Here is an 18,604-nt window from a genome sequence, read left to right as displayed (position 1 = left end):
GCCACACAGTTCCTCACTACTGTTGTTCTCCTTTTCAAGAATTAGTAAATGGTCACCCAACAATCAAATGTGAAGAGGAATTAAAAACTAACACAGTTCTTGTGGGGAAATGAAGCAAAGTCTCCAGGAATAAAAGCATCTTGGTGTTACAGGCAACATTACCTCTGGAACCTTTTCCAGTTGTTCCTTCAGAACTCCAGATATTAATTTCTTCCAGGTCACTGCACAACGTTTCAGAGACTGAACCACTCCTGGAACTGTGGCAAGAACAGCCACTTCTCTATCCAGATCTACATTGGGCATCTCCAGCTTCAGATGTTCTAGTGGAATAAAGCACACACAGAATGAACTGGCTTGTTCTGGCAGCACTGGTAACATGGCACCACTGGATATGCTTACCCCCCTCCTACTCTTACTCCAAACTCTTTCAAAGACTTGTCACTGATTTCATCCATTTCTCCACGCTGCCTGCTATGCTTCAGGGCAGGAAAAGCACAGGTGGTATCAGCAAAGAGCAGCTTTAATCAAATCTGTTATTCTACACAAAGCCCCTCTCAGGTGAACCTCGTTCTACTGCCATGTGCTCCAATCACCACAGTGCTGGCAGAGGCAAAACATTCCCCTCACCTGGTATGATCAGCTGAGTTTCACTCCCCATTAGACTTTCCACTGACTCCACTGATTTTCTAGGCTCAGTCTCAGGTAATTTAATTGCTTCAGAATCTGAGTTTTCACTGTCTGAATCAAAAGAAGTTTTCTCAGTCTGCTGCTGACCATGGGAGGGAGCTGGTGAAGACTGCTAGGATTGAAACAGGTGCCACAGATTAGATGGTTCATATTAAAAAAAAAAAGCTTACAAGCAATTCACTTAACCATTAGATATTGTTCTTGAATTTAATTTAAGTGTGTCTCCTTCCATTTCACATCCTTAGCATGATTCTCTCTGCCTCAGATTCTGCAGAGGAATAGGTCCAGCATGCCTTTATGAAAGTCTGTGAGCACAGAAATAGAGGTGTCTCGTGTCACTCTTAAACGATTCCCAAATAGGGGGAAAAATGGGGAAACAAAATATCAAATAAGCATTCACAAATGTTTCATTTTGGCATATGAAGGTCACTTATTAAATATTAATATTTATTATGCATAGTCCATATAATACTAAATAGGCAAATCACACCTAGAAACACTCAAGATTCCATATATGAAAGCTGTCACTCATTTACCTGTGAGATAGCATTCTTCAGCATCAAGAGAGTATCATCAGTCAGCATCCCAGACTTTATCACTCGAGGAAGAATCTCATTAGCTTCAGTCAGGTCTTTAGGTACAGGAACTGTTTCTAAACATATACAAAAAATTAGTATAAATCTAATTAATTGATACAGAAATTATAAAGTCGTTTTCATAATAAGTTAAAACTCCAATAAAACACTACTAGGTTTGGTGCAAGTCATGTTCAAATACGGTTTTCTGTTCAAAAGAACAGCAGCTTGATTTGAACTCTTACTCGACAGACAGAGGAGGAAAATCTTGCACAGAAATGCTGTTAAATAACAAAGCACCCCCAGCCCTGGCTGGGATTAAATAAGTTGGATGTGCACTATACTGAGTCCCTGTCTCTATCACATCTTCACAATGGGAAGTGTTGTTTAACGCAAAACTGAAAACGCTGAGGCTGCAGTTCTTCAGGGAACATACCTTTGGTGTCTCTCAGAAAATACACAGTAGAATTTGACACAAATTCTTCGGGAATTTCATTAAAAGCCACATAGAAACGCTCACTCGCGCCACCTGCAAGTGCACAAATGCAAAATGGGAGGAAAGCAAATAGAGGGCACAACATTCTAGAAACGGGCGCTTATAGAAGGCAAGGAGAACACAGCCCAAGGGACGGAAAGACAGGAAAAGGGGTAAAAATAGGGGCCAGGAGCTGCGACTCAGCAGATGGGACGAAGAGGGGTTTGAGGGAGGGGAAAAGAGCTCAGTGCCCAGGGAGAGCTCCCCGGGGCAGGGGAACCCTCTCCCTCTCCCGCCCGCTCCTCACCGGCCTGGCCGGGCCGCTCGGCCCGCAGCAGCAGCAGCGCCGCGCCCGCCCCGCTCGCATCCTCGCCGCCCTCGGCGCCAAGGCCGAAGAAGCGCAGCACGACCCGGGCATCCTCGCCGCGGCTCAGCAGCTCCTCGAAAGGCGCCGGATCGCTCAGACCCAGCAGGGAGAGCGCTCGGTCCCGCAGCCACTGCACCCGCACGTCGTCCAGGCTCATGGCGGCAACCGTCCCGACGCCTCCCGGTGGCCACGGCAACGGTGCGGGGTGGAGCGACGGCTGCTGCCCGCCTTCAGCCCGCCTCGGGAGGCTCCGTGTCCGCCTCAGGAGGCGCCTCGAGCGGCCGTGCTCCCGTACAGAGCCCGCCCCGGGCTACCGCTCCTTCTCAACACCGGCCGCACTGCTTGCCCTCGGCGTCAGCCGCTCGTTCGCCTCAGCGTCTGCCGCCCCTCACGAGCGCTCGCTCCCCTCAGCACGGGCCGCCCCTCACGGCCGCTCGCTCCCCCCGGCACGGGCCGCCCCTCACGGCCGCTCGCTCCCCTCGGCACGGGCCGCCCCTCACGAGCGCTCGTTGCCCTGGGCACCGTCTGCCCCTCACGAGCGCTCGTTCCCCCCGGCACCGGCCGCCCCTCAGGGGAAAAGCGGCGCCTGAGGCAGGGAAAAGGGTACGGACAAACACAGGGCCCGCTCGGCACAGCGCAAACGAGGCTTTATTGGGAATTCTGTGTGAAACAAGTGCAAAATTTAATTTGTGCTGTTCAAATGGCACAGATGTTAAAATATCATGGCAATATCCCCATTTTCACACTGATACAAAAATAATATAAAACGACCCCTGTCCACCTATGCAGTATAAATTCGGTTCTACTCTATCAGGGAGTGCCCTTTCCGTGTCCTTAGAGCCAAAACAGAAACAGGGATCGAGGCCAATTCTTTATTCCATGTGCAAAAGTTTTGCCTCACTACAGTGGAAAAAAGAAGAGTAATACTTGTAAATCCTGCCTTCTTCCATAACATTAAATATAAATATAAATATCAGTGTGGCTTCCGAAAGCTTAAAGTAGTAACTCTAAGCAGAACCCAGAATGAGGAGATAACATTTCCAGTGCAATTTTAAATATGGCCAAAAAAGAGCACATTGCATTGGTGTGTATAAATTTACACTTCATAATCATCCTGGAATACAGACTGAAAACAGAACATTGCTCCTATTGCATTGTTGAAAGGTTCCCAAAGTGCTCAAGATGCAGCTGGGTTGAGTATGTGATTAGTAATGAATGTTTAATATAATGAAAAGTCTGTCAGATAACTTAAAAGTGATAAAGAGACTCAAAAAATGCCTACATGGGTTTCAGGACAAGCAGTAACTTTTTTTTTTTTTAAGAATAAAATTAATTTACAACATTAGTTCATCAAGAGAAAAATGTACATTTTATATCTATATATTTTACAAGATGCTCCAGATCTGCTATGTCTTTCTATGGGAGGTATGTTTTACAGAATTGTTTGGCTGCATTATAAGGCAATCAGTGAAAACCACTTTGTTCCACAAGAAACCATTCATAGGCAAGATCCAATCACAGTTACTTGCAGGCAATTCCAAACATTTCTGCTGACAGCAGCCAAATTATAACGCACCATCTTTATTAAAATGTAAAGAAATGTGCTTAAAAGAGAAAGGCATAAACTTGTATCCTCCACCGGAGTAGAATTTGTTCTGAAATTCCACCCTGAAACGAGACAAAAAACAAGAAACTGTTCATGAATCCAAAATTAGTTATCAAGGGACAGAACTGTGAACCCAAGAAGCTGAATAAAACCAACTCCAATCCTCTCATTTGTTTCCTGTGCAGCTCTTTACCACTCCCATCACAGTCCCAGGCTAACTTTATTATTTTTATTGTCTAACTCCTGTTTCTCAGGAGACCCACATGCACTAAACCAGGCTGTAAAGGCTCATTTCTTACTTCTGGCTTACTCATTTGTTTCTGAGTGAGTTGTAGCCAATTGTTTTGCAAACGTGCAATATCATGAGGACAATCTATCATGTGCGTAGCTCTACCTCCTGTCTTTGGTCACTATATGCCTTTGCGTAAGTTGTAAATTTCACCAGATTGCAAACTAAACATGCTCTGAATCCACTCCAAAGTGCAGAGCTTGTGACACCAAGACTAAGAAAGGATTAAAATACTTTAGAGCTGGCAGCCCCACTCACTAATATAAATGTTCTGTTGAACGAAATAAACGGACTGAAACCATATAGTGAGATAACCAGACTGATATTAAAAATACTTATCCAAGTTACTAATATTCTACATTATGAAAAGCTGCAATACTACAAATCAAGTGTACTTAGACTTTGTGAATGTGGTTGAAGTTAAAATGCATCATAAGCCAATACAATATTTGAATCCACTGAAAATATTCCAGAGGAACAATCAAATCCAACTAACAAGTCATTTATTTAATATAACTAAATAAATGTATTTCAGTAGCAATGAGGCTGTTGAATTTTACACTTTGCCTTTTTAATAAGGCACCTAACATTTTGCCATAAAAATTCCCCTTTAACAAGCCAGCATATGCTGAAGTGGCATATAGAAAAAGAGAACGTACCAGTGAAGTCGTATGGCATGGAGAAAAGCAGAAAGGCCCTCCATGACCAGCAGAATAAAAACTGTCAGCACAGCAAAGAACGCCATCACAGGGATCAGCAGCAGGACACCGTACATCGTATCCACACGCAGACCCACCCTCATCACCATCTGCCACAGCACTTCTGACAACTCTAACAAAAACCAGAAAGTTGCCATAATTAATGTTGGTACTGAGTGCCCTCACCTGCTCATTTAACCAACAGAGGAGCACCTGCTGAACATGAGAGTATAAGCAATCCCCCTCCCCAGAGAGCTGCCCCCATCCCCTCAAATGTTTAAAGATACACCTCAGTGTGAAAATCAGACCTACTGAGAGCAGTATTTTACATAAAGTCACAGTTTCAGTTTGGAGGCTTCCATAAATCATGATTAGTTGAAATAGGGATTTTTTTTTTAATTAAGAAAAAGTGCATTTCATACTAGTATCAATGGAACAGGCCAGCCTCCCTCTAACAGCATTAAAAATGCAGATGTAGGAAAAAACCAAGAAATATATCAAAAAAACCATCCCCACTTACGTGCATGAGCAAGACTTAAAGCCCAGAGTCTCAGGTATGAGGCTGTGTTAGAGATGCATCCCAGGCAGTATTCAATGGTATGAATTGCTTGGTTCATGAAAACATCTGAAAAGTCCAGCTAAAAGATAAAAATACATTTGCATCAATTTTAACAACATAGAGAACAAAAACATTCATCTGCAAATCCTTATTACATGGAGGAAGAATTCCATTGAAGGGTAATAAATTGATTTTATATCAAGCAAAAAAGTGTGCCATGTAGAAGATCCTTATTACAGAGATAATATTAAAAAAAAATCAGATGCTATAGTTTTCCAGTATAACCTTGTTGATAGATAAAAACTAATGCAATTTATGGTTTCCAGAAGGAATATTATCTAGTTCTTGAAAACTTTAAGTACTATAACCAGTTCTAATTCCCATTCTATTAAAATTCTAAGTCTACAATATCAATTTTTTCATCTTTAAAAGCAGGGGTAATTACCAGTAATGCTACTGATAGAAAGATAACCATATTAATACTGTAAGTTCTAAATATAAATACTTGTAACGAATAAAGAGTTTCAAAACTGGTATTACTGAAAATTTCAACACTTTGTATAACACATTTTGAGTAAATAATTCTTGTATTTTCTATACACAAGAAACAAGAGTCTACTACCCCAGTGAGACAAGAACTATACATATTCTGCACATTAGGAAGTTGAAGCAATTCTTTGTCTTTCAACTCACATGGAATCAGTGGAATCTGCCCAGACCTTTAAAGATTTGCCCAAACTAAGCAGGAGCAGTGGGTGGGGACTGGGAATGCTGCCCCAATCCCCACTAGCAATAATCCTCAAAACAAAATGTAATTTGCAGACACAGAAAGACTTTTGTCCAGTTGAAAAGCCAAGATTAATTAACAAAAAGCTGGGCAGTCACCTCCTTGCCTCAAGTTTAAGAATCCATAAAACCAGACAAAACCCAGGATTTTTACCCCACTCTTCAATATAAGAAAACCTGTACTCCTAGATGCAGAGTCTTAACTGCAAACAAAACATTCTTTCTGTTTTCTGCTACAGATAAGTTGTGGTTTACTGTAATAGTCTGAAAATACCAGAAAATAATAATAAAATAGCAACAAATAACTATAAGTAAATTGCATTTGGGCATCAAGGTCTTCATAAAGTCTCAGCTGAGTTTCTTCAAAACTGCTCAGCTCATTGTGTAGGTTATCTATTGACTGCCCACTTCTAATTTGCTTTTAAGAACATAGAAAACAGAGATTAAATAAAAACATTACCTCCTCTGCATCCCCCTCTCTATGCCCGCTGTCTGAGTGAGTGACACCTTCTTCAAGATCATTACATGACAGGAGACAAAGCTCTTCCTCACTTTCTTTCCGGATAAGCTTGTAGCCACTCTGCAAAATGGGAATGGATTGTCTCTTCAAGCAGGCTGCCACTGTCATTTTTAAAATTTACTTGAAGTAGTCACAGGCAAAGGCAAAAAGATTTAGAGGAATGGAGTCCTATTACATGTTTCAGTCCAAAAGTTTCCAAACTGAGCAGAAACTGGTAAGACATGGAGTAAAGGGTTCAAACTGAATACAGATATACAGAAGAAATTCTTTCCTATGAGGGTGGTGAGGCCCTGGCACAGTTTTCCCAGAGAAGCTGTGGCTACCCCATCCCTGGAGACCAGGAGCAACCTGGGACAGTGGGAGGTGTCCCTGCCCACCACAGAGGGTGCAATGAGATGAGCTTTAAGCTCCTTTCCAACCCATCCCATTCTATGAAATACCCACAGGGACACACTCTGTGCAGCAAACCAGCAGCTGAGTTCTGCAGCACTGAGGAAATGTGTGAGTGTCTTCCAGGACTTACCCTGTACATTCTTATGCCCCGGCCTCCGCTGTGCAACCAGAACAAATAAAGTGGTTTACCAAGCAGCATTACAGGAACACAAAGAAAAGCAACACCAACTAAAAACTTCTGCAGAGGAATCTGTTGGTGGGAGGGAGGAAAATTAGATTAGATCACAAAATCCACAGTAGGAAAAGCCATCCCCTTTTCCTTTAAAGTATTATCTGCATAGGGAACACAGGATTTCCAAAAGCTTGGAAGAGCATTACTCACCTGGCCATTGAAGAAGCTCTTTGTTTCACCACTAGGAAACAGGAACATGTTAATAAATTGTATCAGAATACTGGGGGCAGCTGTGGAGTTCTCTGCAGAGTATGCCAACCACTTAAAGAAGATCATGAACACCAGGTAGCCAAATATGCACAACATGAATAAAAGTTCAGGAATAAAAACCAAATAAATATTATAGGTCTTCTTGAAATGCCTGAAAGGTAGAAAAGTGAAAAAAATAAAAATAAGTTTTACCACCACAGCCCAAATATAATTTCAATACAACAAAGCACTTTTAAACAGTAAGACTGAGATTACAATCCAGAGCTAATTTCTTTTTATTCAGTGAAATTTTATCAGGTATTTCAGTGGAAATAAAAACTGTAAGAGGCACATATATTTATTTACCAACAAGTGAAATAAAGCCTTGTATTAATTTCTTTTGGGATTTTTTAGTGGAATATTGAACCATCATCTTACATATGTGAAGGAGACCTCTCCATTATTGTCTTTCTATAACAACAGTTTTCACAATTACTCTTATTCTGTTCTCAAACAATAATTCTAGTTTCTCTTATAAGATAAACTGTAATCATCCCAGACCTGACAAAAAATACAATGTTGCTATTATTTTAACTTCTTGTACTTACACGTGGTTAAACAGCCCTAATATAACTCCAAATGTCATGTGAGTCACTCCAAAGATCACAGACATTTTCATTTTGAATGAATTCAGAAAAGTGAGACGGTTGCTTGCCAAATTCCATATCTGAAGAAGAAAACACCAAACCAGCATTGATGAACACCATAACAGGAGGAATAAACCAGTATCCATTTTCTACTGGGGACCAGAATTCTACCTCAAATGGAGGTCACAACTGAAATTTGAGTTTTGTAAAAATAGTTCAGTCTTTGACTTGTCAGAAGAAAACATTGTTGAACAGAGAATACAATCAGAAATGTATTTTTTTCTTAGTCAGATTTATCTTACTTATACACATACCAAAATCTAATGGACAAAGAGTGATCATCACAAGTGGATAATTAAAAAGAATGAAACTCACTGGATCAATTCCAAAGGGATAAACTCCATTGTAGACACCAGAAACATTTGGATCCAGTGCTAAATATCGATTATGTTCCAAATCCTTATCACTGCAGTGAAAGAAAAACACACCCAGATTTGACACTTTAAACATAATGACAATATACTTTCAGTTCTGCAGGACACTGCTCCTACTTTCCTTTATCTAACTCACCCACTGTCACACTTTAAAAGAGTGTAAGAGTTTCTAAGCACAAAACTCCTGACTAATACAATCAATAGAAAAAAAAATCCACCTAGAACCTCACAATCTGGGCTTAACTCACACTCACTATCTTTCAAAACAAAGTTTATGGATTTTATTCCACATTCCCCTAGAACTCAAAGTTTCATTTTAAAAGTTCACAGTTTGCTTTTGCATGAAATTCACTGGCAAACACCCAAAGAATAATTGCTACCTTTTTTTCTGTTTTGCATTTGGGGAAGTTTCTACTTTATTTTTGTAGTTTTTCATTATCACAGCACACAAAACTTGTTCAAATCTTTAGCCAGTGGTCTTGACTCTTTGAAGCCACATCCTGTTTTGGAAAGCACCAGGAGATTTAAATACCAAAGAGTCATGAGACCTCAAATCAGTGAGGTTATCCCACTCTGAGAAAAAGCAGATTTGGCAACTCATATAAACTATTTTTTTTTTACTAACTAGAAAAGCTGTGCCGAGACTAATGATTGCCAGGTAATTAATTTACTTCATTAATAGTAAATTTCTTTTAGTAGAGGCAAGTCCCACTCCACTATTCATTCCAGAAGCATGACCTAGGACAAATAAGTCCAAAACTAGACCTGCATTTTCTATTCCCCTGAAAATCTTTATATAGACATACAAACACATCTAGAAAATAAAAAGTAAAACATCAATGGAAAGATAAATCATAACAGGACAGTTAAAACATGTGAACAAAAGGGTTGAACTGCTGCAGGAAATACATCTCTGGTTTAATGGCATACCAAACATGCTGCTCACCTCCAAACCTTTTCATACATTGCTGACACATTCCATCCAGATCCAAATATATTTATTGACTTTGAAAAACAGTCATTATAGATCAATCCAGTGTATATAGAAAAGAGCCCCATTAACAATATCACATATCGGCCTTCAAATAACATTTTCATTATCTGTCAGTATTGAGGAAAAAAGAAAAAATAGAATATCATCTGTTATGTGGGAAAGGGTTGGCTAGACATGTCTAAGAGAAACACATTTTTGGACACAAAAAGTCTTCTAAAAACTAAAATGAATTTGTGAACAGTCATTAAGGAATATGAGCTTCCATGACCCACATTAAAACTTTTATCACCAGCATCCTTAGATTAAGGAAAGGTCTTTTTAAGCCATTTCCTTCCTGAGACTACTTTACAAGAAATTACACATTTGCAGGCATTCTTAATTGAACATAATTCTAATGAGAGATGCAGGTGTTCCTGCATTCCAACCTGTATGTTTAAAAATTTAAGTGAAGTTTAATAAATCTCAAACTACAACTCTTTTTATAAACAATAAAAGGTAGAACTTGGAAAAGCATTTTCTCCTCACATTGCCACTGTAATGACATTCTGTAAAACACATCACTGAGTAGTCCAGGTAGAAGTAAAGACAAGCTTAAAACCTTAAATTTTTTCTAATTCTTTCACTACAACTTGATCATTTCTGCTCTTCCAAGTGCATAGTTTAAAATATTACATTAATCTCATGGAATATGGGGTCTTTTAACACAGAAAATCCTAAAGGAATGGAAAAAAGCCTAATTAAGTACCCATGCAAAAAACCAGTACTTTTCAGAAACCATGTCTATTCAAATTATCTGGCTGGATGGAAAGTAAATAATTTGAAATTCCTTTTACCTCATCTTGTGCTCTTTTTAACCTAGGGTGGTTTTCATACAGTATTGTCAGGAGTGCAAATATGAACATGAGCAGCCCGTGCCCGAAGTCTCCAAACATAACCGCGAACAAGAAGGGGAACGTGATGATGGTGTAGAGAGCTGCAGGGGCAACACAGCACATTTCAGCACAGCACACAGAGGATGTCCTGCCTGCATATCCCCAAGCAATCCCACACTTAAATCTCTCAAAGCTTTTAAGTTTGAAAGACATTTCATTCCCTACTCATAGCCCTTTCCCCCACACTGTAAATTTAACTCAGTTTAAAGCTTGTTTATTGTGTAGCAATGACAACTTCACAGTTGAGCAGTAGCTGACAATTCTGAGAATAATAATACAAGCCCAGGAAATAAAACCCAACCAAACAGTTCTTCCTCTGTGGGTATTTCAGGTCTGTATTATAAGGTACTTTCTCCTGTGCAGAATGACCCAGTCAACATAGCTACAAGTATATATTAAAGCAGGCTATACAACAAGCTGAATTTTTCAAGTTATGAGCTCCACGCTTCAGTAAGATCAGTTTTCTTTGTTTTTTCCCCTAAATATCTTCCTTACCCAAAGTAAAACACATAGAACAAAAATTATACAGCTATTACCACTACCATTCATGATAAAATAACTCAGCAAAACCAAATCCCATCTTGCTGCTTGGAGCCCTGTTCGTGCTTTTGATGAGCTACTGAAATTTTAAAACAGCTACTAACAAGCAGTATGACTGTCACCATTTGGCCTTCAGCAAGGTATCAAGGCAAGCAACAATGACAGCACAGCTCAGAGCTCAGCTTTCAGAAGGACCAACCTGGATTAACTTCCCCATAGCTTCCAACTCCATAGGCATCAACGATGTTCTGGAACCCTGAGGTGAATTTATTGGTACGTATCAAAGTTGGAGGAGGTTGTGTGGTTGGGATGGTATTCATGAATGAGGAAATTGTAGCTCCACTCTTCCTCTAATTACAGACAGAAGATATATTTGTGTTAGATCTGTGTTAATCTAATCAAAGCGAAAATGTCTGCTCTATCAGCAGTTTCACTGATCCAAAAATGCCATTAAATTATGCCCACCTTTAAAAACAGATTATGCACAGTGTTCTAATTCTTACTTCATATCAAGTATCAGATGAGACTTAACAGTCACAATATTATAAAAAAAAAGATTTGTTATTACCATTTTCTCTTATAAAACAAAAACAAATGCAAGAGAACTGGCATCTTCTGCATGACTGCAAATAACACTATAGGCACAGCTGGTCTCAGGTCCAATACAGAAGTTATTCAAGAAAAAAAAAAACAAAATACTACACACAACACTAAATAAAGGCTGCGCTTACCAAAAATTGTTTTATACAGAGACCCAGATCTGTCTGTGCCTACTTTTAGTCTATTGTTAATAATTATTTTCTTTCCTTACATGCATAATTAGTTCAAGATAAAAGCTTTAACATCAGTGAGCCTTCAGGTGACTTACTGAGCCTTCCTCCAATGCATGGCGCAAGTTCTGGAGATCAGCCACTGGACACCAAACCTCAGCAATTAAACATTTATTTGTGACATCAAAACTGCACAGGTTGAGGACGTGGTAAATGGCTTTCATCTTCTTCACTTGGATAACCCAAGTATAGATGGATTCTGATGCTTTATACAAGACCTGGCGCAAGTATTCCTCAGTTTTATTCAGCACCTTTGTTTGAGAAAAAAAACAGAGATCTCACTGAGAATGTGACAGTGGCTGTGCTGATCACAGAAGAGCAGCTTGTACATGTCCAGTGCTGGGCCATGCTTTTAGGAGAGCAAATAAACTTTTGCTGAAAACAGAAGGCAATGCCAAGTGCTGTGAGGTTTAACAGATATGTGCAACACGAGGCCAGGGACACAACTTACAGGCCCATCAGCTCCAAAGCTGCATGTATGTTAAAAGCTGCATGTGTAGTTAACACTGTGATTCATTAAATGATTTCCTACAGTGCAAGAGGAAATCTGTTCTTTACTCACAGTTTCAAGGTCCTGAATACGAACGTTGAGTCCTTCGACCACGGCCTGGCGCTCCTCGGTGGTGTCGGGGTAGGGGTACACGTGACAGCGATAGCTGCAGGACACAGGGCTGTGCTCATGACCAAAGCCCACCACAACACATCACCCAACCCCTGCCACAGCCAGATCTGCAACACACACTTCACAACCATGGAACACACTCAACTCAGAGGCAGCATTTTGCCTGTACTTGGTAAAGACTGCAAGTGAAATGACTCATGTATTTATTTGTACACTGCGTAATTATAGAGCTGGGTGCAACAAGGGGAGGAACAAATTTAACACAAAAAGCTTGTATAAAAACCAACACTTTTTAAAAAGGGGTGCAGGGGAAAAACCAACCAGAAAATATCCCAGGTATAAAGGAATGTAAATATATTAGATTTACTTCTTACCAGTCGCAAATCTTCTTAACTTTTTGACCAATTTGTTCACCCCAATAGGACACTAAAAAAACAGCCCACTTAGTGGTTTCACCCTAAAAAACCATAAAAAGTAAAGCTGATGAATTATGTTTAAACCAGCAATTCCTCTGTGACATAATAATAGAGCTAAATAACAAAGCTGAACAACTAGAAAAAGCTGTGTTAATAGAATTAATCTTCCATCAGTTACTGAAGATCAAATAATAAAATTCAACTGTGACAGTATCTCTTTCTTTGGTTTTAATATTAGAGAAAAGCAGAAAAAGTTTCCAGGGAAAATCAACGAGACAATATATTTTACTGTCTCAGAATTCTTAGTAAGAAAAGAGTCTTTTGAAAAGGTAACAAATTAGAATTCAAGCAAAAAGAAAAAAGGCAACAGATTAGGCTGCCATAATTGATTTACAAAAATTAACTTGGTAAGTTCACAGAAAAAACTTCACAGAAAAGTAGCTATACTTGATTCTTTTTTAACTACTGAATGAACAAGTGGAATGGCTATTAAAAGGCAATGCACTGTACAGACCTGGTTAATAAATATCCAAGCAGCCATTTCTGCCACGTATTTTGACCAGGGTGGCCAATCATAAAGTCACCACTACTCCACAATGAAGTTCTGCACTCCTCAAGCTAACCACGACAAATTAATTCCCACTTCTACAACCTTTACAAATTCTAATACTTCTAAATAGTTTTTCCCCCAAGGACACTGGGAAACCATTTCCATTTACTGCAGACAGATCTGAGCAGCAATTCTTCCAAATAAAATAAATTGATCGTTACAATGTTTACTCACTGTATCTGGGTCTTCCAGAGCCTTATCCAACTCTGCATAGGTAAGAAAGGGATAGCCTTTACAGACTCTCCACAGCATTTTTTCAAATGCTTCAATCTTTGCTATGTGAACTAACCCAGATATGAATCTAGGAAAAGGAAAAAATTGAAATATAAGATAAAATGTACAAGGAAAAAATCTGGAAATTCAGAGTACATCACCACAATAATTTAGTCTCTGCCACGGCTAGGGAAGGAAGCATCACCCTGAACAGGAAGTAACTGGTATAGAAAATACCAGCTGGTATACAAAATTTTTATTTGTGAAATAAACAGACTACAGACCCGAGCACACAACTAGAATTACTTCTAACTGTTATTTCTGAGAGATTATTTATTTTTTCTTGGAAGATATCCTCTCATAACAACACCACAGACAGCAGTATCCATTCATCATTTCAAAGGCAACACAATTGATGTTACATTTACACTGCCAGGTGATTAAAACACTGTGTGTTTATCATAGAAAAAGAGTTTAAACAATAGAAGGAAGTATTGATTTAGAGATTTTCCTTTACACGTCATTGGTTTGATGGAAGCTTTGTGGCAGCTTTTTTGGATGCTGTCCTGTTTATCTCATCAAATTATCTGAGTTTGTGATAAAGGTACATTGGGACCAGGCTCCTGTCCTGTCTAAAACTGTTTGGCACATCTGAAATCACCACAGGCCATGTTTTAAGAGAACAACTCATCCCTTACAGCCCCTCATCAAGCACTTGCCACACCCACCCCAGCGAGGCGCTCAGTCTGTGCGTGCGGTTGAAATCCACCAACGGCTCATTCTCCACAGAAGGAAATTCTTCAAAATTTCCATGTAAATGGGATTCATACTAGCAAATAAAAAGAAAGAATAATCATTGCTTCCAGGAAAAAAAAAAACAAACAACCTCTCATTTCATTATTATTCTAAGAAAGAAAAGGTAATTAGGTAAATGGTTTAATTAAAAATATAAAACTCATTTCTGTGTTCAACTGAGGCAACACAGAGATCCTTGATCTCAAGTGCACTGCTCTTAACAATTATAGTCAGTGCCGTAAAATGACAGTGTAAATTTCTTAGTACAATTTATGCACCAAAATAATATAATTACACCTTCATTTTCAAGCAATTCTACAGGAAAAATCACAACAATGCCACACAACAATAATACCTGTCAAACCCCCCAAGCAATACCTCAGGTGTTCTCCTGACAAAATTCTGTGTGATCTGTAACATGTACTTGTATTCTGTCAGTTCAAGCAGGTTCTTCCTCAGTTTTTCTTTGTTTTTAGTTACTTCCCTCAATTCTGTCTCCAGCTTCTGCAGCTGTTCCTAAGATACAAAGTAAAGAAAAGACATAGAATGAGTTACAGGATTTTGGAAAACAGAGTAGGATTCAGTTTCAACACATAATAATATGACAGTGATAGGAGTTTCCCATTTCTTAATTAACTAAAGCTCCAGAGCTTTTATCCCTCAGTCTGCCACAGATTGCTCTGTATTGAGTACACTTGATCCTCCACTGACACCTGTTCAGAGTGCTGCTCTGCCCCTAATTTGTGTCAAAATATTGCAGACTTGGAATTAGAACTGCAGGTAGCACAGGGTGGAAGATATTCATTTATTCTTTTAATATAATTACTACAAAACAGACTGTTATTCAAAATTAGATTCAAAATTAGTGTTTTACAAGCTTCTACATCATACACAAGTCATTAAGGTTGAAATTAAGTTCCAAGATTTTGGCATCTGTTTAGTGGAGTTACCTGGATTTCTAAAATGTGTTTCATCAAGGGGGCAGGAGGAGCAACATCTCCTTCAGGAAGTGGAATATCTGCTTTTTTAATTTCTTGTACTAAATACCCTGGAGTGAGAAGAAAAACAGCATCAGAAAGGAAACTGCATTGCCTACACCTCCAAGAGTGCTGCAGAGTTGACCTTCAGCTGCTCTTGATGCTGCTAATCACACTGCAGCATCAAAGCCCTGCCTGTTTTATTCATTCATTTTAGCAACAATTCACACAGAAGTCTTCAAAAATGAAGATGTTGGAGAGTGGTGGGGATAAAACACACAAACCATTCCTGCCTTGGAAGTCTGCAGAAGCAAGCAAACTTCACAGGCTTCTCTTTCCCAACAAGTATTTTCTAAGAAGCTTTTCCCATTTCACAGAACCTCTTTGTTGCTGCACGGTGCCACTTTCTGCTCATGGTGCAACTGTGTCACTTTCTGCCAGAAACAGACGTGCTGCTCACTGACCCATGTTTGGAGTAAAAAGTGCTCAAACAAAGCAGCTTAAGCAACCTTGACAACAAATGCAACTCACACTGGGCAGGGGGACTGCCAAAAGAGCTGCTGGCATGACCAGCACGTGCCTCTGGTGAGAGATTCCAATCAAAGGAATCCTTCAATTGTAACTTTTCCTCAGGATACACTGAAGACATCTGCAGCTTGGCTGCAATGCTCTGCCCACCCTTCTCTATTCATTAACGACCATGAGAACACAACTATTATTAACTTGAGATATTTTTAAGGGTGCCTGGAAAATCAACAACATTGAGTTATACAAAATGAAGAAATAGGGAATATCTTACAGTCAAGGAAATATCTACAGTAAAGCTTCACTTTCCCTAGCAGAGTTTTAAGTAGTAAATACTGAAACAACCTCATCTATTTATCAGCAACACTTTGGCAACCGTTCTTCACCTCTGAGCATAAAAAAACCCCAAATCTATATTTAGTGTAAGTAAATTTCACAGCTTACAAAGCATGGGAGGGTTAAAAAACCCTGAAGCTGAAACCTTCACAGTAGTGCCACTCTGGTAATGCCACAGATGAAAACCTGCAGGCATGAAAATAAAGCTCACCAAGTATTCTTTCCATTTCTTCACATTTCTTCACTTCATTCACATATTTTCTCTGAAACACACTCACATTTGGGTTAAGCTGAAGGAGAAGGACAAAATGCTTATTAGGGGTTTGAAATAGTAACCTCCCCTAGAAAACCACAGCTGTTCCTGTAACTTCCTGGAGACAATTTGCATGAGCTCTGTGCTTGTCAGCTGAGAAGGCACAAAAACCTAAAAAGATTACAAAGTCTTCAAATAGCAAAGCTGGTTTTATTAAAGCAGAATTATCCATGCCATTGGCTAGTTTTAATCAAACAACAAAATAACAAAGTCTACTGGAGAAACCATTCCTAACCTTATTTTGATAGTTTTAAAATATTGCTTAATGACTTCAAATTAACAAACCATTTAACAAATTTTCTGTGATGCATTTCCACAGTCTATCTGAAATATTACATTTTATGTACATCCCCATAATATGAACATGCAATATCTCTGACTCCTTATCCAGCTTATTAAATCAGAACCACTAATGCATTGTTTCTATAACAAATGGTGTATCAGGTAACTAGAATGACATCAAAGTGTTAAACATACACTCATATAATCATTCTTAGAAATCTGCCTTCTCCTCCCTGCCATATTTACCAACTAGCTGTTTATTTAAGTCTTCCCAGCTTTCCCTGCAACGATTTTACAAGCTACATTTCAAATGTATATCTGGAAAACATTCCAAAGTCTCACTCAGCAAGCAAAGATCATATAATTATGATGACACAACGCAGAGACGTGTCTAATTATTGCCCAACCCAACTTTATGTTAGGCAGGAGATTCCTCCACGATGGAAGTGCCCCTCCAGGAACAGGAACCAGCTATCAATAAACCTGCAGAGCAGCTGTCTGTGGGTCTGTCACGGGGGTGGATGGAGCCATCAGCTGGGCACACGCGCTCAGGCTGAAGGCACTGAGGCTGCAGCTGGGTCAGGGGCTCTCCCACGGGATCTCGCTGCCAATGACCCCAGTTTAAGGTGAGAAAGGTGGGGTACATCCATCCCAAAGCATCGCTCCCGAGCGTGCCGGGGAGGCCGGGGCTGCACACTGACTCCCCATCACTCATCCCCCCACACGTGCCGGTGTCACCCCTCTGTGTGACCCTGCCTTGGCAGGGCTTGGACTGGCTGATCTCCACAGATCCCTTCAGCCCTAACAATTCTGCCATCCTGCTTCCAGGCGAATGCCACACAGGGACGGCCCATACACCTGCCTGTCGGAGTCGCGGAAAGACGGCAATAAAAGCAGCTTCCAGCGGCCCACGGGGGCCGAGCCCGCATCACCCCAACAGCGGCCCCGGGCCCGGCTCGGCCCTCAGGCCGGGCCCCCTCAGCCCCCGCGCTGCCCCACAGGGCCCCGGCGGTACTCACGTCTCGGAACTCGGCCAGGCCGCGCTCGCCCACCTCGCTGAGGCACTCGTAGGCCGAGCCGCTCTGCAGGAAGAGCTGCGCCAGGCACACGGGCTCGCCGCGGAACAGCGCGCCCATGGCGGCGGCCGGCCCGGGGCTCCCGGCGCGGGGCTCAGCGCGGCGGGCGGGCGGAGCGCGGCCCGGGGGCGGCCATGGCGGGGCGGAGCGGGCCCGGCTGCCGCTTCCGGGGCGGGGAACGGGCGGGGAACGGCCGCAGAGCGCGGCCCCAACGGCGGCGGCGCGGGGCGGGCTCGGGCACCGCCGGCGGAGCCACCGGGAACGGCAACGGGCGCGCTGACCGAGGGGAAATGCAGGACTGAGAGAACATCACGGAATCACAGAAATGCTGAGTCGGAAGGGACGAGAAGCATCAGCGAGCCCAAGTCCTGGTCCTGCAGAGCAGCACTGCCCCAGAGCCGCACCGTGTGGGCTTGGAATGGATTTAATTAATATCCCCAGTCCCAGCCCTTCCTGCCGTGGGCAGGGGCACCTCGCACCTAACCAGGCTGCTCTACTCTGAACGCTGCCAGGCTTGGGGCATCCACAGCCTCACTGGGCAACTTGTTCAGTGTCTCACCACCCCTACAGTGAAAATGTCTTCCCAAAATCTAACCTCAATTTCCCTCCTTTCAATTTGTACCCATTACTCCTTGTCCTGCTCTATAGTTTTTGATGAAGAATCTCTTTCTGGAGCCCTGTAGGCC

General features: G+C 41.1%; 2 protein-coding genes across 2 annotated transcripts in view; both read right to left on the bottom strand.

The window, feature by feature from the left end:
• DNAH10 (dynein axonemal heavy chain 10) overlaps positions 1 to 2,261 on the bottom strand; it is a 49,653-nt gene extending 47,392 nt beyond the window's left edge. The window contains exons 1-5 of the mRNA XM_054288476.1: positions 2,045 to 2,261; positions 1,699 to 1,791; positions 1,224 to 1,339; positions 628 to 799; positions 163 to 320 (exon numbers count right to left, since the gene is read on the bottom strand). Coding sequence (XP_054144451.1) covers positions 163 to 320; positions 628 to 799; positions 1,224 to 1,339; positions 1,699 to 1,791; positions 2,045 to 2,261 — 756 coding nt within the window. The remainder of the gene's footprint in view (positions 1 to 162; positions 321 to 627; positions 800 to 1,223; positions 1,340 to 1,698; positions 1,792 to 2,044) is intronic.
• Positions 2,262 to 2,733: 472 nt separating this feature from the next.
• Positions 2,734 to 18,005, bottom strand: ATP6V0A2 (ATPase H+ transporting V0 subunit a2). Its single transcript, XM_054288477.1, has 20 exons — positions 17,862 to 18,005; positions 16,459 to 16,537; positions 15,360 to 15,457; positions 14,788 to 14,925; positions 14,343 to 14,443; positions 13,576 to 13,702; positions 12,750 to 12,832; positions 12,316 to 12,409; positions 11,792 to 12,004; positions 11,123 to 11,273; positions 10,285 to 10,424; positions 9,404 to 9,558; positions 8,399 to 8,489; positions 7,985 to 8,103; positions 7,338 to 7,548; positions 7,086 to 7,205; positions 6,503 to 6,622; positions 5,218 to 5,335; positions 4,659 to 4,830; positions 2,734 to 3,772 (listed from the first exon to the last, which is right to left on the bottom strand). Exons 1-20 carry the CDS (start codon positions 17,976 to 17,978, stop codon positions 3,670 to 3,672), a joined length of 2,550 nt encoding a protein of 849 aa, XP_054144452.1. The 5' UTR covers positions 17,979 to 18,005; the 3' UTR covers positions 2,734 to 3,669.
• Positions 18,006 to 18,604: the final 599 nt, after the last annotated feature.

The sequence above is a fragment of the Melozone crissalis genome, unplaced genomic scaffold (assembly GCF_028551555.1).
Source record: "Melozone crissalis strain CALT ecotype California unplaced genomic scaffold, PUWL_Pcris_2 ptg000063l_1, whole genome shotgun sequence".
NCBI lineage: Eukaryota > Metazoa > Chordata > Aves > Passeriformes > Passerellidae > Melozone > Melozone crissalis.
Note: the sequence above shows the minus strand (reverse complement) of the source record. Positions and strands in the feature narration are given on the sequence as shown.

What these genes read in the sequence shown, in the direction of transcription:
- ATP6V0A2 (XM_054288477.1), bottom strand. Translation starts at nt 17,978, where the DNA reads ATGGGCGCGCTGTTCCGCGGCGAGCCCGTGTGCCTGGCGCAGCTCTTC. An exon ending in TTGTCAGGAGAACACCTGAG is followed by an intron (nt 14,444 to 14,787) that starts GTATTGCTTGGG and finishes TTTATTTGCTAG; the next exon opens with TATGAATCCCATTTACATGG. An exon ending in GTATTCAGGACCTTGAAACT is followed by an intron (nt 12,005 to 12,315) that starts GTGAGTAAAGAA and finishes TCTCAAACAAAG; the next exon opens with GTGCTGAATAAAACTGAGGA.